We start from the raw sequence: 22,075 nt of genomic DNA on the forward strand, positions 1-22,075 counted from the left end.
TTCATTGTGTCCCAAACTGTTCCATAATTAACTTCCCCATTATCATTCCAATCCCAATTTTCTTCCCATTTCTTAAGAATACGATTCTTATCTTCCTCGTTTTTATATAATTTTTCATCATATCTCCAACAATTTTCTTTTTTCTCCAAAAACATATCTAATTCTAGTAACAATTCTGCGTGGTCAGAGTCTTTAAATATTCCAACATCCATATATCTATATTTCCTTTTTGCCATATTTATTCCTTATCTATATTTTAAAAGAACCAATATTATCCTTCATCCTCATCTCTAATCTTAATCAAATTCAATTTTTCCTTTCTATTCTATATTATACCCCTTCCCATTGGCATCTATTTTTATATCCATCCTCACATTGGTTAATTATGTAATATTACAGTTGTTTAATACAAATTCAACATTTTAATATAAATAAATTAGTTATATAACTATCTTTTTTGTATATTAATCAATATGAACATGAATGTTCCAATTATTTCCATGCAATCCAATTTCTTACAAATCAATTAATTATATTTATAATAATAAACCAAATAATTTCCTCCATATATTCCTCCAAACCGCAACTTAACCATTTCTGCTTTCAACACAATATACAATTAATAGTATCTCAATTATTACAATTCCCTAAATAGAGCTTTTTTTCTTTTGTGTTTTAAAATCTTGAACTCTCCTCTTTTGCCCTAAATTTCCTATTGTTTGCACCTACCTTTTTTGGTGAGAAAAAAGAAAAGAACTCTGCCTCTGCCTAATTTTCCAACGTTGCAGCAAACAGCAAAGCCAACAGCCTGCTTTACTTTCAGTTTCGTTTTCAGCTTGATTTGCACAAGGAGAAAAAAAAATCTGCTCCAGCAATTTAGCTCTTTGCAGCAAGCAACAGAGCCCTGCGCAAAACAGCTGAGAGCAAATCAGCTGAGAGTTGGGAGGCCGATCTAATCAATGGGCTAATTAGCCTATGCTGAAGCTGAAAGGAGTTGTTTTTTCTGGCTGTTTGCTTCCAAGTATAACTGCACAGGCGAAAGGTTGGCAGCCACCTACCTTGCCACTTAGCGCCCCCCCTCTGGCCCCCTTTTGCCTCTTACCACCCACTTAAGGCATCCCACCCCCCCCAGGGGGTGGTACCGCCCACTTTGGGAACCACTGGTCTACTCATTTGTTTTCTTTTAACACTGATCAGCTGTAGGGCGGCCCTTTGAAGCCCCACAGGGGGTGGGGGGACCCTCAGGAGGGGAAGGGCCAGGCGGGGCCAGGCGAGGGAGGCCAGGAGGCGGGGCCAGGTCGAGGCAATGTCAATAAGTTTGTGTTTTTAAAGCAGTCTATTTGTTTTCCAGTGGTTCCAGAGGAGCAGCCCGTCCTGTGGAAACGGGGACCGACGGAGGTATGTCATATTTATTTCTTTGTTTCTCAACATGTACCCAATGGGACCCAAACCCTGGAAGTCAAAATGGCTCTTTTGGGTGAGGGGGCCTGGATTAACCGGGCTTGAGGGTTTTTCCTGGGCTCAGGCCCAACGTCCTCATGGCCTCCATTGCTTTTCAGCAGACAAATTCACGGGCCGGCAACCTGCCCCCTATCAAGGAAGGTCCTCCCGCTCAGCGGTCCTTTACCACCCGCCCCCCCAAGGTAAGCAGTCTAAATCTTCTGGGACAGGGGTGGGTTCTAATTTTTTTTACTCCCGGTTCTGTGGGTGTGGCTTATTTTGGGGGCGTGGCTTGGTGGGGGGTTAATGTGACTGGGTGGGCGTGGCCATCTTTTTTTATTAAACTTTTAAAAGCACTTTTTTTACAACCTTAAGAGGTTGCAGAAAAAAAATGCTTTCAAAAGCCTCTGACGATCAGGCAACTCAGCTGGGATCGCCAGAGGCTTTTAAAGGCATTTTTTCCCCTACAACCTCTTCGGCCGAAGAGCTTGTAGGAAAAATGCTTTTCAAAGCCTCTGACGATATGTATATTTCACGGCTGTTATTTTAACTTTTCCAGACTCCTGCAACATCTGGGGGGCGACCGCTGAGGAATCCGAGGGAGAAGAGTGGCACGTAAGTCTACATTTTACCTAAAGAATATAAAATATAACATTTATTTTTTAAATGAATCCTTTGTTGAAACACCTTTGGCTTTTATGAGAGCATCTAGTCTTTTGGCCTTAGAGCCGATCTTGCCATGGAAATCTTTGCCCACTCTTCCTTCAAAAGGGCTCCAAAATTGGAACATTGGGCGCTATCTAACAAAATGAAATTCAAGGGTGAAAAAAGTGAGGTTCTACATTCAGCCAAGAAAAACAAACTGCACAGGGACAGTATATGGGGCACCTCGCTCAACAGGAGTAACTCTCAGAGGGATCTTGGAGTCCTAGTGGACAACCATTTAAACAGGAGCCAGGCGTGTGCAGCAGCTGCCAAAAAAGCCAACCCAGTTCCAGGCTGCATCAACAGAGGGATAGAATCAAGACCACGTGAAGTGTTGATGCCACTTTTTAAGGCCTTGGTAAGGCCACACTTGGAATATTGCATCCAGTTTTGGTCGCCACGATGTAAAAATGATGTGGAGACTCTAGAAAGAGTGCAGAGAAGAGCAACGAAGATGATGAGGGGACTGGAGGCTAAAACATAATGGATTTTTCACATATTTAATGACTACTATTTAACATCAGCTTTTTCCCTTCAAAGATTTCAGTTTGTTTTTTGATTTGAATTGTACGTCTTATATGTTATATTAAAGGAGGAAGTACTCTGAAGTGATTTATCTTGGTCTGATTTTTTATTTTACATTTCTAAAACCTGGCCTTTTAATAGGGGTGTGTAGACTTTCTTTGCTAAATACTGAAGTAAAAACTTAAGTAATCCAACTCTTATAAACAACTCTTATGAACACATTAAACCTTAATATTTAAGTCACTAATCTAATCCCTTAAGACTACCCTGGAGGTGTATCTAAAGTCCCTCAAACTGTACCCATTGGCCACTTTTACGGAGCCTTTCTAAAAGACCCAATAAATGGTGAAAGGATTGTTGGTAGAAATAGCAAGACTGAATTTATACACCGACACAAACATAAAGGTATTTTTAATATTTTTCAATGGAAGAAAATGTTCGATGAGTCAAGTAAAAAACTTAAGGGTCTAATTTCTCTCTGGTTTTCCTATTTACAGCAACAGAAAGCAGAAGTCGTTCTCCCTGAATGAGGAGCTCCTGCGTCAAAATGCCCAGCTTTCGGAGAAGAACGCAGAACTCTGCAGGGAGGTGGAGGAGAAACTGCGGAGGTGAGAAACCCTGACTTTCTCTTCCAGGATTTCCTCTTCAATTCTCCTTAGCTCCCTACCCTGGACACACATTACACAACGTTCTGCGTTGAATTACGTTGCCTGGATGGGTAGGAGAAATCATGAATCTCTTGACAGGGACTTTTCCTGGCCAAATCCTCTGAATTTAGGAGGTCCCTGCTTTGATCTCCTCCTCTGCTGCTCACTGACCTCAGTTCTCGGCTCCCCCTCGGCTCTCACCAGTTCAGTCTTCTCCCCCTTCTGTCCCCAATAGAAAGTTCGGAAATTGTTTTGAATTTTCTGGTATGAAAGCCAAAAAAGGGGGAAAAAAGGTTTTAAGATCTGAAGATTCCTTTGTGGTACTTGTAGATTATGAAATGCTAAATACTGAAAGTAAACATTCATTCATTTGCACTTAAATAATGTTGTGAAGACTGAAGAAGCGAATCAAATCCCTTCAGAATATGGTGGCGATGTAGACAGGATCTACCGATTTGTCAGTTTTCCTGAGCATTTCTGAAGTGCCTAATAAATCATTGAAATCTTTCCTGCTTTGGTTCCTGTGAGAAGAACTTGGCACTGTAGCTGTGGTAACAGAAATGGCAAAACTCAAGTAATTAAAAGGTAAGGCTGAGTAAAACAAAGGAAGTGCCAGGCATTTTAGTTAGTTTTCATTTTAAAAGGGTTTGATGATTCAAGGGAAGACCTGAGGGGGCTCATTTCCCTCTTGTCTTCCTATTTTACAGAATCCAGATGTTGGAACTCCAAAACCTCCATCTCCACTGCAGGGTCCTGAAGGAAGCTGGGAAGAGCCAGGAGCTCCTCGGGGAGAACGAAGAGCTGCGGGAACAACTGGAGAGGTAAGAAATACCGTGTTTCCCCAAAAATACGACCTTCCCCGCAAGCAGTTGTTGTTGTGGCTAAGAATCTTTGGCTGCTTCTCCGCATTGACCTCCTTCTTCCAGAGAGAAACAACGGAGGGAGCGTTTCCTGGGAGAGAGAGAACGGCGGGAATCCCAGTAAGACCCGGGAGGAGATCTCGCAGGATCAAAAGAGATCTGAGGCAGCGTCCAAGGAGCTCTAAGACCTTCAAGTAGCTCCTCCTCCTATTCCTCCTCCTCCCCTCCCCCTCCGGGACCCATTCTCTGTCTCCACCACATCCTGGCAACACCAAAAAGCCTCTGAGAACCAGGCAAAAAGTGCACCCTATTTTTTCCATGACTTTTGGAGGTTCTGTACAGGATCATGGACCCAACTTCCAGAGGGTTTGTAGGCCCTAGGAGACCCTCCCTCATTCTTCTGCTGCTGGATAACTTGTAAGAAGGTTCAAAGAAGAAAAAACTGAAGGGCTGAAGAGGAAATGCTTTTGTAAAGTCGATTTGATCCTTTGAAATTTATTTTGTAATGTAAATAGAGATGTGGATTTGGAATACCCTTCAAGATCTTTTTTTAATTCCTTCAATTCTGCTATTGGTTTCTGCTTTTTAATGTGCCTCGGTGTTGATTTTAATTCTAAGAGATTTGTGGGTTTTTTAGTTGTTAATTCTTGGGGGCATAAACTGTCAGTATTTTAATTTTTCTTGTTCTCTTTAATGCTTTTGGCATGTGACCGTAATAAATGTTGAGTTTAATTGAATTGAATTGAATTGAATTGAATTGAATTGAATTGAATTGAATTGAATTGAATGGCTCTTTAGACCTGATTCCTTCAGGATCCTTCATTAGTCCTGGAAAGTCTTGAATGACCAGACTGTCCAACAGTGGTTCCTGTCTGCACTCTCGTCTGACCACTTGACAAGTCTGCAGCAGAAGAAAGACCCCAAAGCAATGGGATTGTTGTCATGGAAGGACAGGCCTGTTTTGACCCTTCCCCCTCCCCACTCTGGACCCCCCTCCCCAGCCAGGACATCTACACCAGTGAAAAGCAGCTCTTGGATTCCATGGAGAAGATACGGTTGGATCTATCACTCCCCACTCCGTCTGCCAAAGAAAGAAACACACACAGGGACCTGTGGGGCTTTGTAGGGTCCCACTAATGTGGACGTCTGGATGGAGATGTCCATCCCGTCAGCTGCATCCAGAGGAGCCAAAGGAAGTGGTCCTTCCTCCCACAACCGTCCCTGGGAACTGGGGCTCCTCCAGTAGAGAGCAGGTCCAGCAAGGCCTCTGAAGGGCCAAGTGGATTCTGATAGTTGTCAGGGAGGTTGTGGCCAAGTGTGAGATTGTGCAGGAGCTGGGGATCCTTACCCACCAATTGAATGGCAAAAATACACCATAGTATATTAAAGTCACTAATAGAGAAACTCTTTTACACAAAATGCTCATGTTATTCTTATATCATCATCAATAGAAGCAAGAAAATCCTTTTTTTCAATTTAATCCTCTTTGTCTCCACCAGCTGACTGAGTCTCAAGCCAACCCTGATCCAAAACCAGAGGCAAATGGTGGTTACTCATCACCTTGACATTGAATGAGTGTTGAGAAGGTGGGATGGAAATAATTCTCCACCAGAGTTAAGAGTCACAAACAAACCATTATTTGTAGAAGGACTAATTTCTATCTGGCCGCTAAAGGGGATTCAAAATAATTCAATCCTTAAAATAGAACTATCATAAAAGGAAGAAGTTTTTTTTTTTAATGTGAGAAACATTTACCAATTCTAAAAAAACCTCATTTGTTTCTATAAGGATCAGGAATTGTGTATTAATCAGCAGTTATAAAAATATGGGACTGGGCTGGGCAGGGGCCATTACAACTGTTTTAATCACTACTTTAAACAAAAGTTAGCATTCAAGTGATGAGCTCAAGTTTGGATGGAGAGAGGGAAATAATCTGGAGTTGTTAAGGTTTGTATTCCGTCCCATCTTTGGATTTCAGCGACTTCCACAAAATAAGATGAAAAGAGAGAAGCTTTGGAAATCCAGACCATTCAGGAAATTAGACAGGTCCGTCAATACAGGAGTAAGTGAAATAAAGAGAAAAGAAGGAAAGTGTTAGGAATGCAAACAGAGGAAAGGAAACTCCAGCACAGGGAATGACTTAGGAATGAAACTGGCAAGGAGGAGCCTGGTTGGAAGTCCTTGTTGTATGCGATCTTCTTGTTCACCTGAGGATTCTCCCCATGAGATGATCTCCTGGCCTGGAAGAGCTTCCCCTTCAGCCTCTCCCATCTCGGAAGGCCCAGGAGAAGCTCCGGGTATTTGGGAGGCCGTTGCCTGTGAATTTAATTTGGGTTTTTTGTCTCTACCTTCAATGGCTGGGGTGAGATTTTTATTTCAGAAATAGGAAAGTTTACACATTTTTTTATCAAAATAAAGAAAAATTCTAAATTGTAAATCCTTTCAACCTGTGCAAAAAGTAATGTTAACATTATAACTATTTTAGCTATTTTCTATAAGCTGTTTGATGACACTATTTTTTTAAACGTCGAATTTCACTTCATCTTCCAATCTTTCTGCTCTGCGTCTCCAATAGATTTGCTTAAGGCTGACTTTTATCATTCGTTCCTTTAATTGCTGTATATCTCACGGATCACACTCTACAGAGCTAAAGAACTTTTTCTACAGAGTTGGATAATTTCTCTTTTTTTTTTTGGTGTTCGCTTTTTATTTTTCTTTTGTCAAAATCTAAGTTTTCCTTTGTTTTTTTTAAATATATTTTTAAATATTCCTTCATTTTCTCTGACCCTTCCCTCCTTCTGATTCTGGGCTGCATCTGAACAGAAGAAATCAGATTTTGCATTCAAATCCTCCAGTTCTTTTTTTAATTTTTTTTTATTAGATTATAGAATAAAATACAAAAATAAAAAAAAACAAAGAGGAAGAAATGGGAGGAGGGGAAAGAAAAGTGGGGGGGAGGGAGAAAAGAAAACAAAAGCGTTGATTTCGGACTTCCTCTATTGCAGTAAAATAAAGCTTTTTTACCTTTCCATAATAATATAAATAGTTTTGTAAAAGAAAGCAGATTTCACATTCAAATCCTCCAGTTCTCAAGGAAGACAAAAGTCCTGCCTCTCTTTCTCTCTACTGGCTGCTTCTATTCCCGCCCCCTTCATCATGGCAACCCTGTAGCCAATCAAAGAGGGGGGAAAAGACGGTTGCCTGGGAGTTTCCCTGCCCTCAGCCTGATGGAGAAGAGGCTGAAGAAGCCAAGCCAAAGAGGGGGGGTCAAGTAAAGAGTAAAAGTAAAAGTAAACAGTAAAATTCAGAGCTTTGAGGGGGATGAGAAAGAGGCAAAACCTCCCAGAATTGCAGAGGGAGGGGGGCTTAAGCCCCTTCCCCAGAAAAGGCTGCAATGAAGAGGGTCTCCTCAGCTGGGAGGTCTGGAGGGGCCACAGGGGACCCCCATCTTCCTCAGAGTCACAGAAGGTTCCCTCCAGCCACCTTTTCCTCCAGGGCAACCCCGGATCCCCCTTGGAAGACCCAGCCCTGCATGGCTTCTCCCCACAGCAGCCTCTCTTGGAAAGACACGAGGCCAAGCAAGGCTGGAGAATCCCCAGGGGCTGCGTGTCCCCCCCCCCACATCCCACATTGGGATCCATATACCAGGTTAGTCTCTTCCCAGGAATGCCCCAGATCCCCTCCTTCTTCCTGGCCATCCTGGGCTTTCTCCATGGGTCTGGGCTTTGCTTTCCCCTCAGTGCCCAGTGCATGGAAAGAGGTGGCTGAGCAACATGGGATATGGTCTCCCCCGTTTCTAGGACTCAGAAGATGGAACCTGGAGGGGGATTTTGCAGATCTGCTTCCCTTCCCCACTATGAGGCTCCCCAGCTTCCTTCTCCCAAGAGGGGCTCCCCACTCAGCAGGGCAGAGTCCTGTCTGGCATCCCTGCAAGAGCCCCCTTGCCTGGCCTCTGCATGGGAAAGGGTGGCAGGGGAACATGGGACATGGGCTTCTGCATTCCCAGGTCTCTGAAGATGGAAGTTGGATTTTAAAGATCAGCTTTCCATCTGCAACACAAGGGTCCTGAGCTCCCCTTCCCTCCCGTCCCCTCCCCACATGGGGTGAGAGGCAACCTTGATTTCTCCAACTTTTTTCACTTGGTTTTTTTCTAACCTCCCTCTCTCTCTCTCTCTCTCTGATTTTTTTTAACTCCGCAAAGTTCGAAAAACTAGTTTTTCACTGGTTGATTTTGTTCTTAGAGACTGGCTGCACTATTGCATCAGCCCTTTTGTGCGATGCCCTTGAGCATTAGCTTTCAAAATAAAGGAAATTTTGGTTCCAACTCAGCTGGCAGCTATTTCAGATCTATGATATACTATGGCATTAATTGGCCCCCAGTGTTTTGTCTTTCATCACTATGCAAACAAATATCAGATTTCTTTCTTTCTTCAGCCACAGGTGCCGTGTATTCCCTCCGGGGCCACTTTCAAGCATGGAGCTCCCAAACCTCTCAATTCTAGATGACCAATTTAATTCCATCTCTGCCCCTGTTATTATGAATCACATGGAAATTATTTCCCTTTCATTTCCCTCCAGAGAATTTCCCAACAATCTCCAAGTCCAAGAACTAGTTGAATTATCCAGGGATCCCTCCTGAGAGGGAGAACTGTGATAAAAGTTTCAGCTCTGCTGTTTGGCCGAATCCTCCAGGGGAGACTTTGGGCAGAGAAATATGGATGTTTGGGACAGGCAGAGTCTGTACTCTTGAATTTACGTCTCCCTCCTTTCCAGATGAAGCTGAGTGTTTCTCTATATTGAGAAAAAGCAACTGGAGTTTCCACCTTGTGAGAGTCCTTTGAATTCTTCTAATTCTTCTTTAGAAACAGGAAAGGGATCCATTGATTCACGCCATGAATTATGGACCTCCTGCTTCTGCTTCTGATGCTGCTTTTCTCCCATCCAGTCTCTGGGAAGCTGAGAATGAAATGCCCGCTGAGTTCGGAGAACCAGAATAGAAAACAACCACAGAGCTACTACAGACCAGGAGACCATCTAATCAATATAGTCACCAATGGAAAGGAAATACTGCATACAAAGTTGCTTTTCAACGTGGCTCCTTCTCGTCAGTTTGTTTTCCATAATTCGTAAGTCATTCAGGGTGATGGAGTTGCACTCCCTCCATTTTAACCCTCTCCTTCTTTTCTGTTTTTTTTTCTTCATTTATTCCTATATTGGGGGATATCTCTAATTTCCTGAATAATTTTGATTTCCATGGCTTCTCTCTTTTGTCTGATTTTGTGAAAGAGACTCAAAAAGGGGTCTGAAAAAAAAGCTGAAAGGACTCCAGATTATTTTCCTCTCTCAGTTCAATCCTTAATTTATCACTTGGATAATGAATTTTATTTAATGTAGTGGTGGAATCAGTTGTAGTTGCCGTACCTCAGCCCATTTCCATATTTGTGTAACTGATCATTGCTTTTGGATCAATGTTGGTTCAAGGCTCAATAGGCTTCTGGATGATTATATATATTATATATAACAAAACTGTTGTGGCTGTTAAATATATTAACTTTTTTTTTAATAGGACTTCTTACGAATTTTTTTATTGCTTACTATTCATTTTCAACATTCAACTGGTCAGTAAGAATTCCCAAATCTTCCACAACCTCACACTGGGCTACAACATCCATTATAACTATTTGAGCACTTTCCGCACTTCAGATGCCTTGCTGGACATGCTCTCCACTGGAGAAGCCAATGTCCCCAACTACGGCTGTGGAAGGAAGGAGAACCTTCTGGCTCTTATTGATGCAGCCGAGAGGGCCATCTCCATCCAGATGTCAACATTAGGAGGCACCTACAAAGTCCCACAGGTTTGTGTGTGTGTTTCTCCCTCTGGTAAAGTGAGGGGTGGGTGGTGGTGGGTGAGCAATAGATGCAATCATGTCTTCTCCATGGAATTCAAGAACTGCTTTTCTCCATATTAGCAAAAATGTCAGTATTTTACCCCATTATGTTCATCTTGAGATTAATCATAAAAGGCCTGAAATGCAAGCAATACATTCCCTGGAGAAGACTTTCTGCCAACTATTTAACTGATCAAAAAATATCCCTGGTTGTTGGGGCCTCTATTGGCATCTTCATTTTCACAGATAAATAATGTTTGCCATATCCAGTCGGATTGAAGCTGGCAATAGTAGCATTTTATCCATCTAAAAAGTGCAATAAAAATTACTCTAGCAATTATAGGCCAAATAGATTAGCAGATATTGTGGCTAAAATTTATGCCATGATCCTCTTAGTTAAACTTGAGAAAAATTCATTCCTTGCAGAAGAAGCAGAAGGTTTTAGGTAGAGTTAAATGCTATATAGATTTTATACGAAATAATGCATAAATTAATAATCATATATTGGCAACAAGTTTGTCTTGAAATATCTAATCTATATCAGTGAGGTAAAATAAGGTTTGCAGGCTTTCAAGATTTTAGTGCAGCATTTGACTCAATAAACAGAGAAATATGATGGAGAAAATGTTTTGCCCTCAAAATGGAGCTCAGCCTGTTGGCCCTGATCCAAGCCCTTGTTTGAGAGGGAGGTTTGGGCTCAATGGAGCCATGAGAAGAAGGATCTACGCTTACCAAGAGGGAAGGGAAAGATGCATATTTGAACCCTTGTTCTTCAGTATAGATATGAATGACTTACTACAACTAATGCATGGTCAAAAAACAGATCATAAATAAAAGTTTTTCATTCTTTGACAAAATTGACTAAATTCTCAATGGAACTACGTCTGCATGGAGGGAAACAAGCAGTGGGGGACCCCAAGGTTCCATTTTAGGCCCAGTTCTCTTCAATATCTTCATGAATGATTTGGATGAGGGGAGAAATGGGGAAATCATCAAATTTGAAGACAACAGTAAAGTGGCAGGAAGAGCCAACACCCCAGAATATAGGCTGAAGATCCAGATGGATCTAGTTAGACTTGAACCCTGGGCCTATCTAACAAAATGAAATTTAATGTAGAGAAAAGTAAAGTTTTATACTTAGGCTAGAAAAACCAAATGTCCACTTACAGATGAGATGAAACCTGGCTCAATACAGTAACTGTGAGAGTATCTTGGAGTCCGAGTGGATAATCACTTAAATATGAGCCAGCAGCAGCTAAAAAAGCTAATTCAGTCCTAGGTTGCATTAACAGAGGGATAAAATCAAGATCACATGAATTATTTGTACTGCTTTATAATGCCTTGGCAAGACAACACTTAAAATAGTGCATCCAGTTTTGGCCACCATATTATAAAAAAGATGTAGAGACTCTGGAAAAAGTGCAGAAAAGATGATTAAGGGCCTGGAGACTAAAACATGAGGAACAGTTGCAGGAATTGGGTATATCTAGTCTAGTGAAAAGGATTGGGGTGACATCATAGCAATGTACTAATATTTGGGGGGCTGCCACAGAGAAGAGGAGGTCCACTTATTTTCCAAAGAACTAGAAGACAAGACAAGAAACAATGGGTGGAAACTAATGAAGGAACAACCTAGAACTAAGGAGAAATTTCCTCATGGTGAGGAATGGAATGTCTACCCTTCAGAAACTGTGGGTGGTCCATCACTGGAGGCTTTTAAGAAGAGACTGGACAGCCACTTGTCTGGAATAGTATAGATAGATACAGATTAACAGAGTTGGAAGGGACCTTGTAGGTCATGTAGTCCAAGCAGACCCTACACCATTTCCGGCAGATGACCGTCCAGTCTCTTCTTGAAAGCTTCCAGTGATGAAGCTCCCACAACTTCTGAAGGCAGCTTTTGTTCCATCGGTTGATTGCTCTCACTGTCAGAAAATTTCTCCTTATTTCCAGGTTGAATCTCTCCTTGGTCAGTTTCTGGCCTTCAAGTGCCTTGGAAAACAGCTTGACCCCCTCCTCTCTGGTCCAGCCCCTCAAATTTTGGAAGACTGCTATCAATGTCTTCCCTGGTCCTTCTCTTCACTAGACCAGCCATGCCCAGTTCCTGCAACCGTTCATTGTATGTTTTAGCCTCCAATCCCCTAATCCTCTTGGTTGCTCTTCTCTGCACTTTTTCTAGAGTCTCAACATATTTTTTATAGTGTGGTGAACAAAACTGGATGCAGGATTCTAGGTGTGGTTTTATTAAGGCTTTATAGGGTGGTATTAGTTCCTCTCTTGATCTTGATTGTATCCCTCTGTTAATGAGATTTAGGATTGCATTGGCTTTTTTGGCTGCCGCTGCACACTCTTGACTTATATTTAATTGGTTGTCCACTAAGACTCCAGGATCCTCTCACAGTTACTGCTATTATGCCTGGTTTACTACTTGAACAGGGGGTTGGACTAGAAGACCTCCAAGGTCCCTTCCAACCCTTTTATTTTGTTATAAGTTCTGTTATAGGTACACATGTTTAGCCTGCTAAATTCCTATTGGAATACACTGATTTATACAGATAATGTGATATTATCATACTTACACTTTGGATTGTATAGACCTGAATTGTTTTGTCTTAATAATTATCTGATAATTAATAAAGCAAGTTCAAAAGTTATGGTCTTTGTGAAATGACACCATAGCCATAGATGGTCAGCCATTAGAGCAAGTAACACCTTTCCTTACCTGGGGTAGTTTTCTCTGAGCTGAATCTTGGCTCCCTCATCATCCAAGGAGCTCAGTTAGAGAAAGGGCAGGAGTGAAAGTGGTGCTTAAATGAAAACCTCACAGCTCTCCAGCTTCCTCAGCCCCAATTATTAAAGGATCTGAGGCCCAGTTTTCCCCCATGTTCTTACATCAATCTGATGTTTGGGGCTCCAGAGAGAAACCACCAGCAGAACCAACCCAATCTCAGCCTCTGAGGAGGATCTTGGGGTGGGTAAAAGGACTCCAGCTGCTGCCCTCAGAGCTGATTTGGGAATTTACACCATTTCTGCTTTGTCTAAATTCAGAAAATATGGGTATTATTTGCATAAAATTTAACGTATGGAAACTGACAGACTCTGAAAATTGTGGCTGTTGGAACAGAGAAAACTTCAATTAAAGACCAAACTTGGATTATGCAACGGACAAATCTTATTAGGCTTTGAGGTCTGCCTGTTTCTTGTATAACTGGAGAAAGAAATTAAAAAATTTCCTCCAGAAAGAATCTGGGATACAGAAGCAAAAAAAGATGCAGCAATCCTCGAAAATTATAATAGGCCCTTTATTGGAATAGAATACTCCAGTTGGCATTTTCACGTGTTAATCTAATTGTGATCAATTGTAGGGGTGATACAGTAATATGATTGACATTTTTACTGTTTTTTAATTTACTTATTATTTTCCATTATTATGATACAATCTTGCTAATATTCTGTCTTTAATATACTAAACAATGTCTGATTAACAAACTATTCTAATACATTCATGAGAACCAGGTTGGATTTATTAAAATCTAATATTTCGGACTTGATCTGATCCCAAATGTAACACAGCATTCTTCATTGCTTTTTCAGATCAGTCTTGAAATTGCTTCAGAGGCGCTGAGTGATAAAAGCCAATTTCCTTTTTTCCACCGGATGAATCCCAAAGAAGGATTCCAGTACCCAGCAATTGTCCACCTGCTCCTCCATTTCAGATGGACCCTGATTGGCGTCTTTGCTTCAGACACAGAAAATGGAGAGAATTTCATGAGGATTTTTCCTCCTGTGCTTGTCAGGAGTGGAATTTGTGTGGTTATATCACAACTGTTCTCAACACGTGGATATACAGCATACCTCAGGGATTCCCTCTCTAAGTGGAGACAAGTCAATATCTTTGTTCACTTCATACAAATTGATTCCATTTGGGAGAGAATTCTTCCTTTCCATTTAACATTTATGCGTCTGCCAGGACCCATTGAAGGGAAAGTCTGGATCTTCACAAATTTTGAAGCATATCTAATGAATAAGCGCAGACTTCTCAAATACATCCATAGTATTTGGAACTTTGCTTATCTTGCAAAAAAAGAGCCAAAAGATTCTGCCTTTGAACCCCTTTTCTTTGTGGAAGAAAAGTTTCAAGATCATTATTTCCGCTGTTCTCTTTCAAAGAACGTCTTTTCTGTCAAAGGCCGCAGAAGATGCACCCAGAAAGCCCCACTGGAGACCCAGGAGAAAAGGAACAGGATCCGGGCCCCAAATCACTATCTATGTTACAGTATCATTCAGACTCTGGCCCAGGCCTTGAATGCCGCTTATTCCTCCAGATCGAGGAGGAGAAGGAAGGAGGGAGAAAAGACTTTGGGGTCTCCCAGGCTGCAGCCGTGGCAGGTATGGTGGTCCTGATATGGATCCATTGATCTTAGATCCTTTGGAAGAGGAATCCAGAGGAGAAGGAGGGGAACCTTCTCAACAGATCTGGCCAGGTCAATTGCTGAGGGAATAATGGTTCCAAAGAGTACATACCATGGCATTTTGATATTAAACTCTGCTCATTTGAAAATGCTGTATTCTTTCTTAAATGAATTCCCGTATTTGTGGGTTTGTGATGAGCGTGGTGGAATTTCCCCTTTGTTCTGTCCCCATTGCAGGTGGGTCTGTGTGCAGCTCAACAGGCAGCTAAACCCCCCTCTTCTCCTCCAGTGAAAGGGAGCCTGGGGTGGATCTGGGTGTTTCATTGGGAGAAAAGGGCATGGAGAAACTGAGGAAATGCAAAGAGTGAGAATCAAATATAAGTAGGAGATAGGCAGCTTTAACTAACAGCCAACAAAGAAGCAGCTGGAACCTCTCCAGCGATGCTCCATGTCAGGGACGGAGGCTGTCTCCGGATGACCAGGTGTCTCGGTCAAACCGGCTGCTTCCGTCTCCTCCAAAGGCTGAGAGAAAAGGGAGTCTGGCTTCAGACCATACAGTTAGGCTTATCTGCCCCCGGCCACTAGGTGGGGCTAGAGCAACAACAGCACAATAGATACATGTTGTGGCATGACAACCTTTATAAATTTGGAGGGGACCATGAGACCATCTAGCCCAACCCCTCCTCTCTGCAGGAATCCCAGTTAAAGCTTCTCTGACTGATGGCTGCTCAGTCTTTGCACTCAGATAATCTATGAAGAGGAGACAGAACTTCTCTGCTTTACTGGCTCAGCTCTAAAACAGCTCATCCTTTTTGTTTGAAGTGGGGTCAGAGTGAGGAGGCAGGATGCAGTTTAGTGCAGTAAAATAGTTTATTCCTGTAGTTTAAAAAAAACACAGCAGACACGCCGGCAGCTCCTTTTAAACCCCCAGAGTTAACCAGCACTTCAGCCACTCAGGTCGGTCCACTCTCCCGCCTTGGAGCCTGGGCCAATGAGGGGGAAGTCTTATGTCACGACTTCTCCCTCATTAATATTCAACACCCCTCCCCTCCTGGTAAAACCGACCAATCTTATGTTATGTAATCGCTTAAGTAGGCGGGCTTCCAATGGGCGTGACTGGACCAGCGCAGTTCCTTGGAATTGGCTTCGGTAACCTGCACAGTTGGGCCTGTGTCTGCTCAGGATCCTGCCTCTGGGAGCGTCTCACTGGATTTTTGAGTCGTGGCTGGTTCTGCAGGCTCGGGCTCTTCGGAAGCACTCCGCTGGTCTCCCTACCTCCTAGGCTGTTGTTGTTTTTTGTGTCTCTCCCCCCTCCCCCTGTAAAGGTGGACTGAAGTGGAGTTCATGTTGGGTTACAATTGTCGAGTTCTGGGAGTCCCAGTTGCCGGTTGTTGAAGTGTTTCCGGCTCCAGAGTTGGTCGATATGTCTATTCCAGATCTTACCATCAATTAATTCTACCCTGTAAGATCTTGGCCCGGTAACTTGAGTTATTTTTGCTGATACCCACTTTGGGTCACCCATGTAATTGTGGGCGTACACTAAATTCCCCACTTCGAACGACCGGTATTTACTGGCTGAATCTACAGGTACCTCTGCACTATAATTAGGGTGCAGTCTGTCCAATTGAGATCTTATCTTCCGGCCCATTAGCAATTCTGCTGGGCTTTTGTGTGTGGTTGCCTTAGGCGTAATGTGTTGGACTAAGAGTAGCTTATCTATCTTTTCCTGCCAGTCTCCTGGGCCCATTTGGGCCAGTGTTTCCTTTGTTGACCGGACCATCCTTTCAACCAATCCATTAGCAGCCAGATGCGCTGGCGCTGCCAGGGTGTGTCTGATCCCTTGGCTGGCCAGGAACATTTCAAACTGGTTGGCTATGAACTGGGGCCCATTATCTGACACTACCACGTCTGGTATCCCATGGGTGGCAAACAGTCTCCTCAAGACCCTGATGACTGCTTCTGTCATGATTGTTTTCATGATACTTACTTCGAGCCATTTGGTATATTTATTATTTATTTATTTATTTATTTATTACAGGTATTTATATGCTGCCATTCTCCCGAAGGACTCAGGGTGGCGAACACAGTTAAGAAACAAGTACAATAAAATCCCATTTTAAACCAAATAACTAATTAATAGTAAATAATAAAATCCGGAATCAGAGTCAGCCTATTTTTTTTTTTTAAATTTGATTTATATGCTGCCCTTCTCTGGAGACTCAGGGCGGCTTACAGTGCATTAAGCAATAGCCTTCATACTTTTGTATATTTATACAAAGTCAGCTTATTGCCCCCACAAACTGGGTCCTCAATTTACCTACCTTAGAAAGGATGGAAGGCTGAGTCAACCTTGAGCCTTGGAGAGATTCGAACCAGCAGTAATTGCAGGCAGCTGTGTTAATAACAGGGTGCTTAGACCACTGTACTATCAAGGCTCTTTGATTGAACAGCCAAGTCTTCAGGTCCCGACGGAAGGAGCGGAGATCAGGCGCCGTCCGGAGCTCGGTAGGTAATTCATTCCAGAGGGTGGGAGCACCCACAGAGAATGCCCTACCCCTGGGCACAGCAAGACGACATTGGCTCGCCGTTGGAACCCTGAGGAGAGCAGCCCTATGTGAGCGAACAGGATGGTGAGAGGCAGGCAGGAGAAGGTCCTGCAAATATCCCGGACCTTAGTCATGTAGGGCCTTATAGGTGAGAACTAGTACCTTGAAGCGGACCCGGAGAACCACTGGTAACCAGTGCAGCTCATACAGGAGGGGTGTTATATGGGAGTAACGAGGGGCTCCAGTAAAAACCCGTGCGGCTGCATTCTGGATCAGCTGGAGTCTCCGGGTGCATCTCAGGGGCAGGCCCATGTAGAGGGAATTGCAGTAATCCAAGCGGGAAGTAACCAGGGCATGAGTGACTGTGCGAAGGTCATCTCGGTCTAGGAAAGGGCGCAACTGGTGCACCAAGCAAACCTGTGTGAAGGCCCCCCCTGGTCACTGCTGTTAGATGGTCTTCTAGGGACAGCCGAGCATCCAGGAGGACACCCAAGTTGCGAGCCCTATCAATGGGGGCAAGTTTTTCCCCATCTATCAAAAGTGATGGGGCCTCTGAAACCCAAGATGCCGGCATCCACAGCCACTCAGTCTTGGAGGGATTGAGTTTGAGTCTGTTTCTGCCCATCCAGGCCCGTACCACCCGTACCGAATATGCATCCACTACTATGAGAAATGTTTGGCCATGCACCGGCCCAGCAAGGTTGATGTATATGCATGCCCATGGGGATTTTGGGATTTCCCAGTCCCTGGGGGATGACTAGCGGGGGCTGGCCTAGTCTCCTGGCATGGTGAGCATATTGCCACCCATTGTTCTATTTCCTTGTCCATCCCCGGCCACCAGACAAAACTCCTCGCTAATGCTTTCATTCTGACTATCCCCAGGTGACCCTCATGCAATGATCCTAGGACTGGTTCCCTTAATACCTGGGGTATTATGACTCTATCCTCCCATAGTAAGCAACCCTTCATTACAGATAGTTTCAGTTGGCGAGTTTTAAATGGCTTAAATTCGCTCTCTACTATCTCTGGCCATCCCCTCAACACCCAGTTTAAAATTCGCGCCAAGGTGCTATCTTTGGCTGACAGTCTGGCAATCTCTGCCACTGTTATAGGGCTGGTCTCTAACTCCTCTATCAGCAGTACAGATGTGGTTGGGGCCGGGTCTTCGACGAGGTCTGGCAGTGGGCATCAACTCAGGGCATCTGCGTGGTCAATGGTTTTCCCTGGCCAATAGATAAGGCGGTATTTGTACGTGGCCAGGAAGACCGTCCATCTTGTCATTCGGGGTGACAAGTAGTTCGGGGTTTGTCGGTCACCTGCAAGGAGGCCTAACAATGGCTTGTGGTCTGTAATTAGGTCAAATTCACACCCATAGACATATTCATGGAAACGCTTAATACCTGCCACTGCCGCCAATGCCTCTTTATCCAGTTGACTGTAATTGTGTTCGGCTTTTGACAGTGTTTTTGAATAAAACGTGATTGGTGCCTCTGTCCCGTTTGGTAGGCGGTGGCTGAGGATTGCTCCTATCCTGAAGGGGATGCGCCGCAAGTCAGTACTAAAGGCAGAGTCTCACTATATTGCATGAGGACTCTCTTAGAAGTCAATAGTTCTTTTACAGCTGCAAAAGCCGACACTTCTTTACGCCCCCACTTCCATTCTGCAGATTTATCAAGCAATTGATGCAGCGGCTCCGCAACAGCCGCCTTCTGTGGTAAAAAAATGTTGTAAAAGTTCAATAGTCCTAGAAATGCTTGAAGTTCTGTTTTATTTGCCAGGGTGGGGGCTTCCTTAATTGCCTTGATTTTACCCTTTGTGGGGTGGATGCCTGCTTCATCAATTAAGTATCCCCGAAATTCAACACTAGGTATTGCTATTTGGCATTTTTCCTTCTTTATCTTAAGGCCAGAATCTACTGAAAACTTGTCTCAGCCTTTATGTTAATTGTTCTTTGTTCTCAGCGGCCACAAGGACGTCATCCAAGTACGGCACCACCCCTGGAATGCCATGTAGGAGGCGCTCCATTAAGGATTGGAAAATTCCTGGGGCCCCACTAACCCCAAATTATAGTCTGCGGCATTTAAAAGCCCCCCTGTTGGTCACAATGATTTGTGCCTCTACAGTAGCCTCATCTACTGGTAATTGCTGATACGCTTGGGCCAAATCAAGTTTAGCAAATATTTTTCCTTTTCCAAAGGTGTGCAACCGATGTACTATTGGTACTGGGTAGCCAGTCTGTTGTAATGCTTTGTTTATTGTAATGCTTTGTTTATTGTCACCTTCTAGTCAGCGCATACACGAACTGACCCATCTGGTTTCACAGGTATGACAATAGGTGTCTCCCACCTAGCATGGTCGACCGGCTCCAAAAACCCCTGTGCAATTAATTTGTCTAATTGTTCATCCACCTTGGGCCGAAGGGGAATAGGAATTCGCCTCGGTTTCAGTCTGATAGGGGTAATGTTGGGGTCTAAACTGAAAGATATAGGGGTCCCCGTATACTTGCCCAGGCTGCCATCGAAAACGTCCTTGAATTCCGACTGCAACTCTGCTTGCACTTCATTAGGGTCCTGTCCTTGCAGGGAATGTATGATTAGTTCTATGCCGTTGTCTTTAAACCATTCTACTCCAAGTAAGCTGGATAGGTCTTTATCCACGATTGTTAGTGGCAGGTGGCCCTCGAATTCTTTGAATTTGACAGGGAAAAATCCTCTTCCCAAGCCTGGGATGTTGTTTCCTTGATAATCCTTCAGTTTAATTCGTTGTGGCTCCAGTTGTTGCCTGGTTATTTCTGGGATTGCCTTCTTTATAGTTGCCTAGGATACTATGGAGATATAGGATCCATATCTATCTCTGTACTACACGGTTCTTTCCCAATCTGTACTGTGATGTGTGTTTTTTTTCCCCTCTATAGGCATCAGAATGCCCTTTTATTGTGTGATCGTAGTCCCTGTCTCTTTCGGTTCTGTCTCCTTCTTGCCTGTCGTTTGAGTTTGGCGCCCCCTGGAATCCCCTTTGTTGTGGGTCACGTTTCGGTTGGGAGGCTGCCTCTGATTAGCATATGCAGGCAGGCTCGCTCTGCAAGCTTCTGCAATGTGCCCCCTCTTTTCACACCGTCGGCATATGGTATCCTTAAACCTACACGCCAACCTGGGGTGATTCCCTTTGCATCCTGCACACCACGGGGTTCTCTGTTGTGCCTCATTTTGCCTCAGGTTTCTCTCTGCTTTGAGTCTATAGATTTCTCCTCCTCCTCCTCCTCCTCCTCCTCCTCCTCCTCCTCCTCCTCCTCCTCTCCTTCTCCTTCTCCTTTTCCTTCTTCCTCTTTTTCTTCTTCTTCTTCCTCTTCCTTTTCTTCCCGCTTCTCTCCTCTTCACCCCCGTCTATGTATCTATAGTCAGCTGCCCTGGAGGAATGGACGCTTCCTGACTTGGAGTTATCGGTCACTGGCTTATCAGCTGCCCTCACCTCTTCCAGTACCTCTTTTAAATTGAGTGCTTTCTTAGTCACTAATTTCCACTGCAATCTCAGGTCTCTCATGCCCACAAGGACTCTGTCCAGTAGCATTTGATTTACCTTTTCAAATTTGCAACCGGCTGCTATATGCCTCAACTTGGTAACGTAGTCATTAATGGTCTCACTTGGTTGTTGCTTTCTACAATAAAACTCAAGTCAGTGGGTGAAGGGCAATGCCGCGGGGGCATAATGTTCCTCCAGCATTTCTTGTAGTTCCTTCCATTCCATGGTTTTGATGTTCTTTGGGGCACCTAGGCTTTGAGCCGTCTTGTACAGGCGGTTGCCACAATAGCTGGGGAACAGGGCTCTCTTCCTTTCGTCCCCAGTTCCTTGCAGGCCATTAGCTTCCAGGAACATCCTGCATTGTCCCATATATGTGAGGCAGTCGTGTTGGTTGCCTAGGGAAGGATCAGAGAAGAGGGGAGAATCCTGCAGCTCCATAATGGGAGAGAAAGAAACTCAGAAAGGATCCTGGCTAACTTTTCAGGCTGAGAAAAGAGATCGTGGGAGATTTGTTCTTTGAGATCTGCAACATTTTGTTAATGTTGCATTAAAATTAAATAAAATTAGCACATCTGGATGTGTTTTCCATCAGGCTGACCAGGGAGAAGATTAGCCTGACAACTTTCTTCTTGATCAACCCATGCTTTCTGGGAATCAACCTCTTGTTTTCAAAGAGTTTATGAATCATCTTTTTATTCTCTGTTGATTTTATTTTCATCTGTTCTAGAATGTTCCCTATAATTGATCAATTGTATCAATTATATACTTTTTCTAAATTTTGTCAGTAAATGATTGACAAAATTTTCTCAAACTTTCTTGTTCAGTTATGAAGATCATGACAGTATTTGTATCCTAATTAAGCATATTTGGAGATCAAACAATTGTAGAAGAAAGATTCAATGTGGGATAAGAAACAAAGTTCTCTGTTTTTCAAATTCCTGGATGTTCCCATTCTAGTTTCATCCCTTTCTGGAGAAGAATGAGTTTCTCAATATTTCTGACAAAAATCTGTACTTGGACCAAAATGGAGAAATAACAGCAGTTCTGAGCATTGACAGCTTGTTGGTATTCCCCAAGGAGGATGTCATGGAAGAGGCTCTGGCATATTTTGAAAGACAGAGACTTACTATCAACCAAGATGCTCTTTCACGGCTAAAGTTGCTCAATAAGGTGAGAGAAATTTTGGTGTTTTTTCTCTGTTTTCCAAAGCCTGAGGTCATTGCCCATTTAAAGTGGGCAAAGCCTAGAGACTCCAGGGTGGTTGGCCTCCCATGCCAGGTGATGTCATCTGATTGTAGTTCTTCAAGAGACAGGACCTAAGTGGAGTGGCTTTGCCATGTTTTATTGAAACCTTTCAAGATCTTACTGGCCAGAGGTTTCTTTCTTCATCACAGTTTAATTTCATACTAAAAAAATCTAATGGAATAAAGTTTCCTCAATCTTTTACAGTCAACTTTATTCTCAGTTTTAATATGAATATATCATCATACTTAAATCTTTTTTCAATTCCATCCCTCTAGACTTTATTAAATG

General features: G+C 43.3%; 1 protein-coding gene across 1 annotated transcript; it reads left to right on the forward strand.

Annotated features, from left to right (window-relative positions):
• The first annotated feature begins 1,538 nt into the window (after positions 1-1,538).
• Positions 1,539-4,142, forward strand: LOC148112068 (uncharacterized). The gene is made up of 4 exons (XM_087878861.1): positions 1,539-1,643; positions 2,000-2,055; positions 3,168-3,278; positions 4,025-4,142. Exons 1-4 carry the CDS (start codon positions 1,539-1,541, stop codon positions 4,140-4,142), a joined length of 390 nt encoding a protein of 129 aa, XP_087734987.1.
• Positions 4,143-22,075: the final 17,933 nt, after the last annotated feature.

The sequence above is a fragment of the Pantherophis guttatus genome, chromosome 15 (genome assembly GCF_059756535.1).
Source record: "Pantherophis guttatus breed Tessera chromosome 15, ASM5975653v1, whole genome shotgun sequence".
Classification (NCBI taxonomy): Eukaryota; Metazoa; Chordata; class Lepidosauria; order Squamata; family Colubridae; genus Pantherophis; species Pantherophis guttatus.

Coding starts and splice junctions, on each gene's coding strand:
- LOC148112068 (XM_087878861.1), top strand. CDS start 1,539: ATGGCCTCCATTGCTTTTCAGCAGACAAATTCACGGGCCGGCAACCTG. Junction 1,644..1,999: donor TTACCACCCGCCCCCCCAAG/GTAAGCAGTCTA, acceptor TAACTTTTCCAG/ACTCCTGCAACATCTGGGGG. Junction 2,056..3,167: donor CCGAGGGAGAAGAGTGGCAC/GTAAGTCTACAT, acceptor TCCTATTTACAG/CAACAGAAAGCAGAAGTCGT.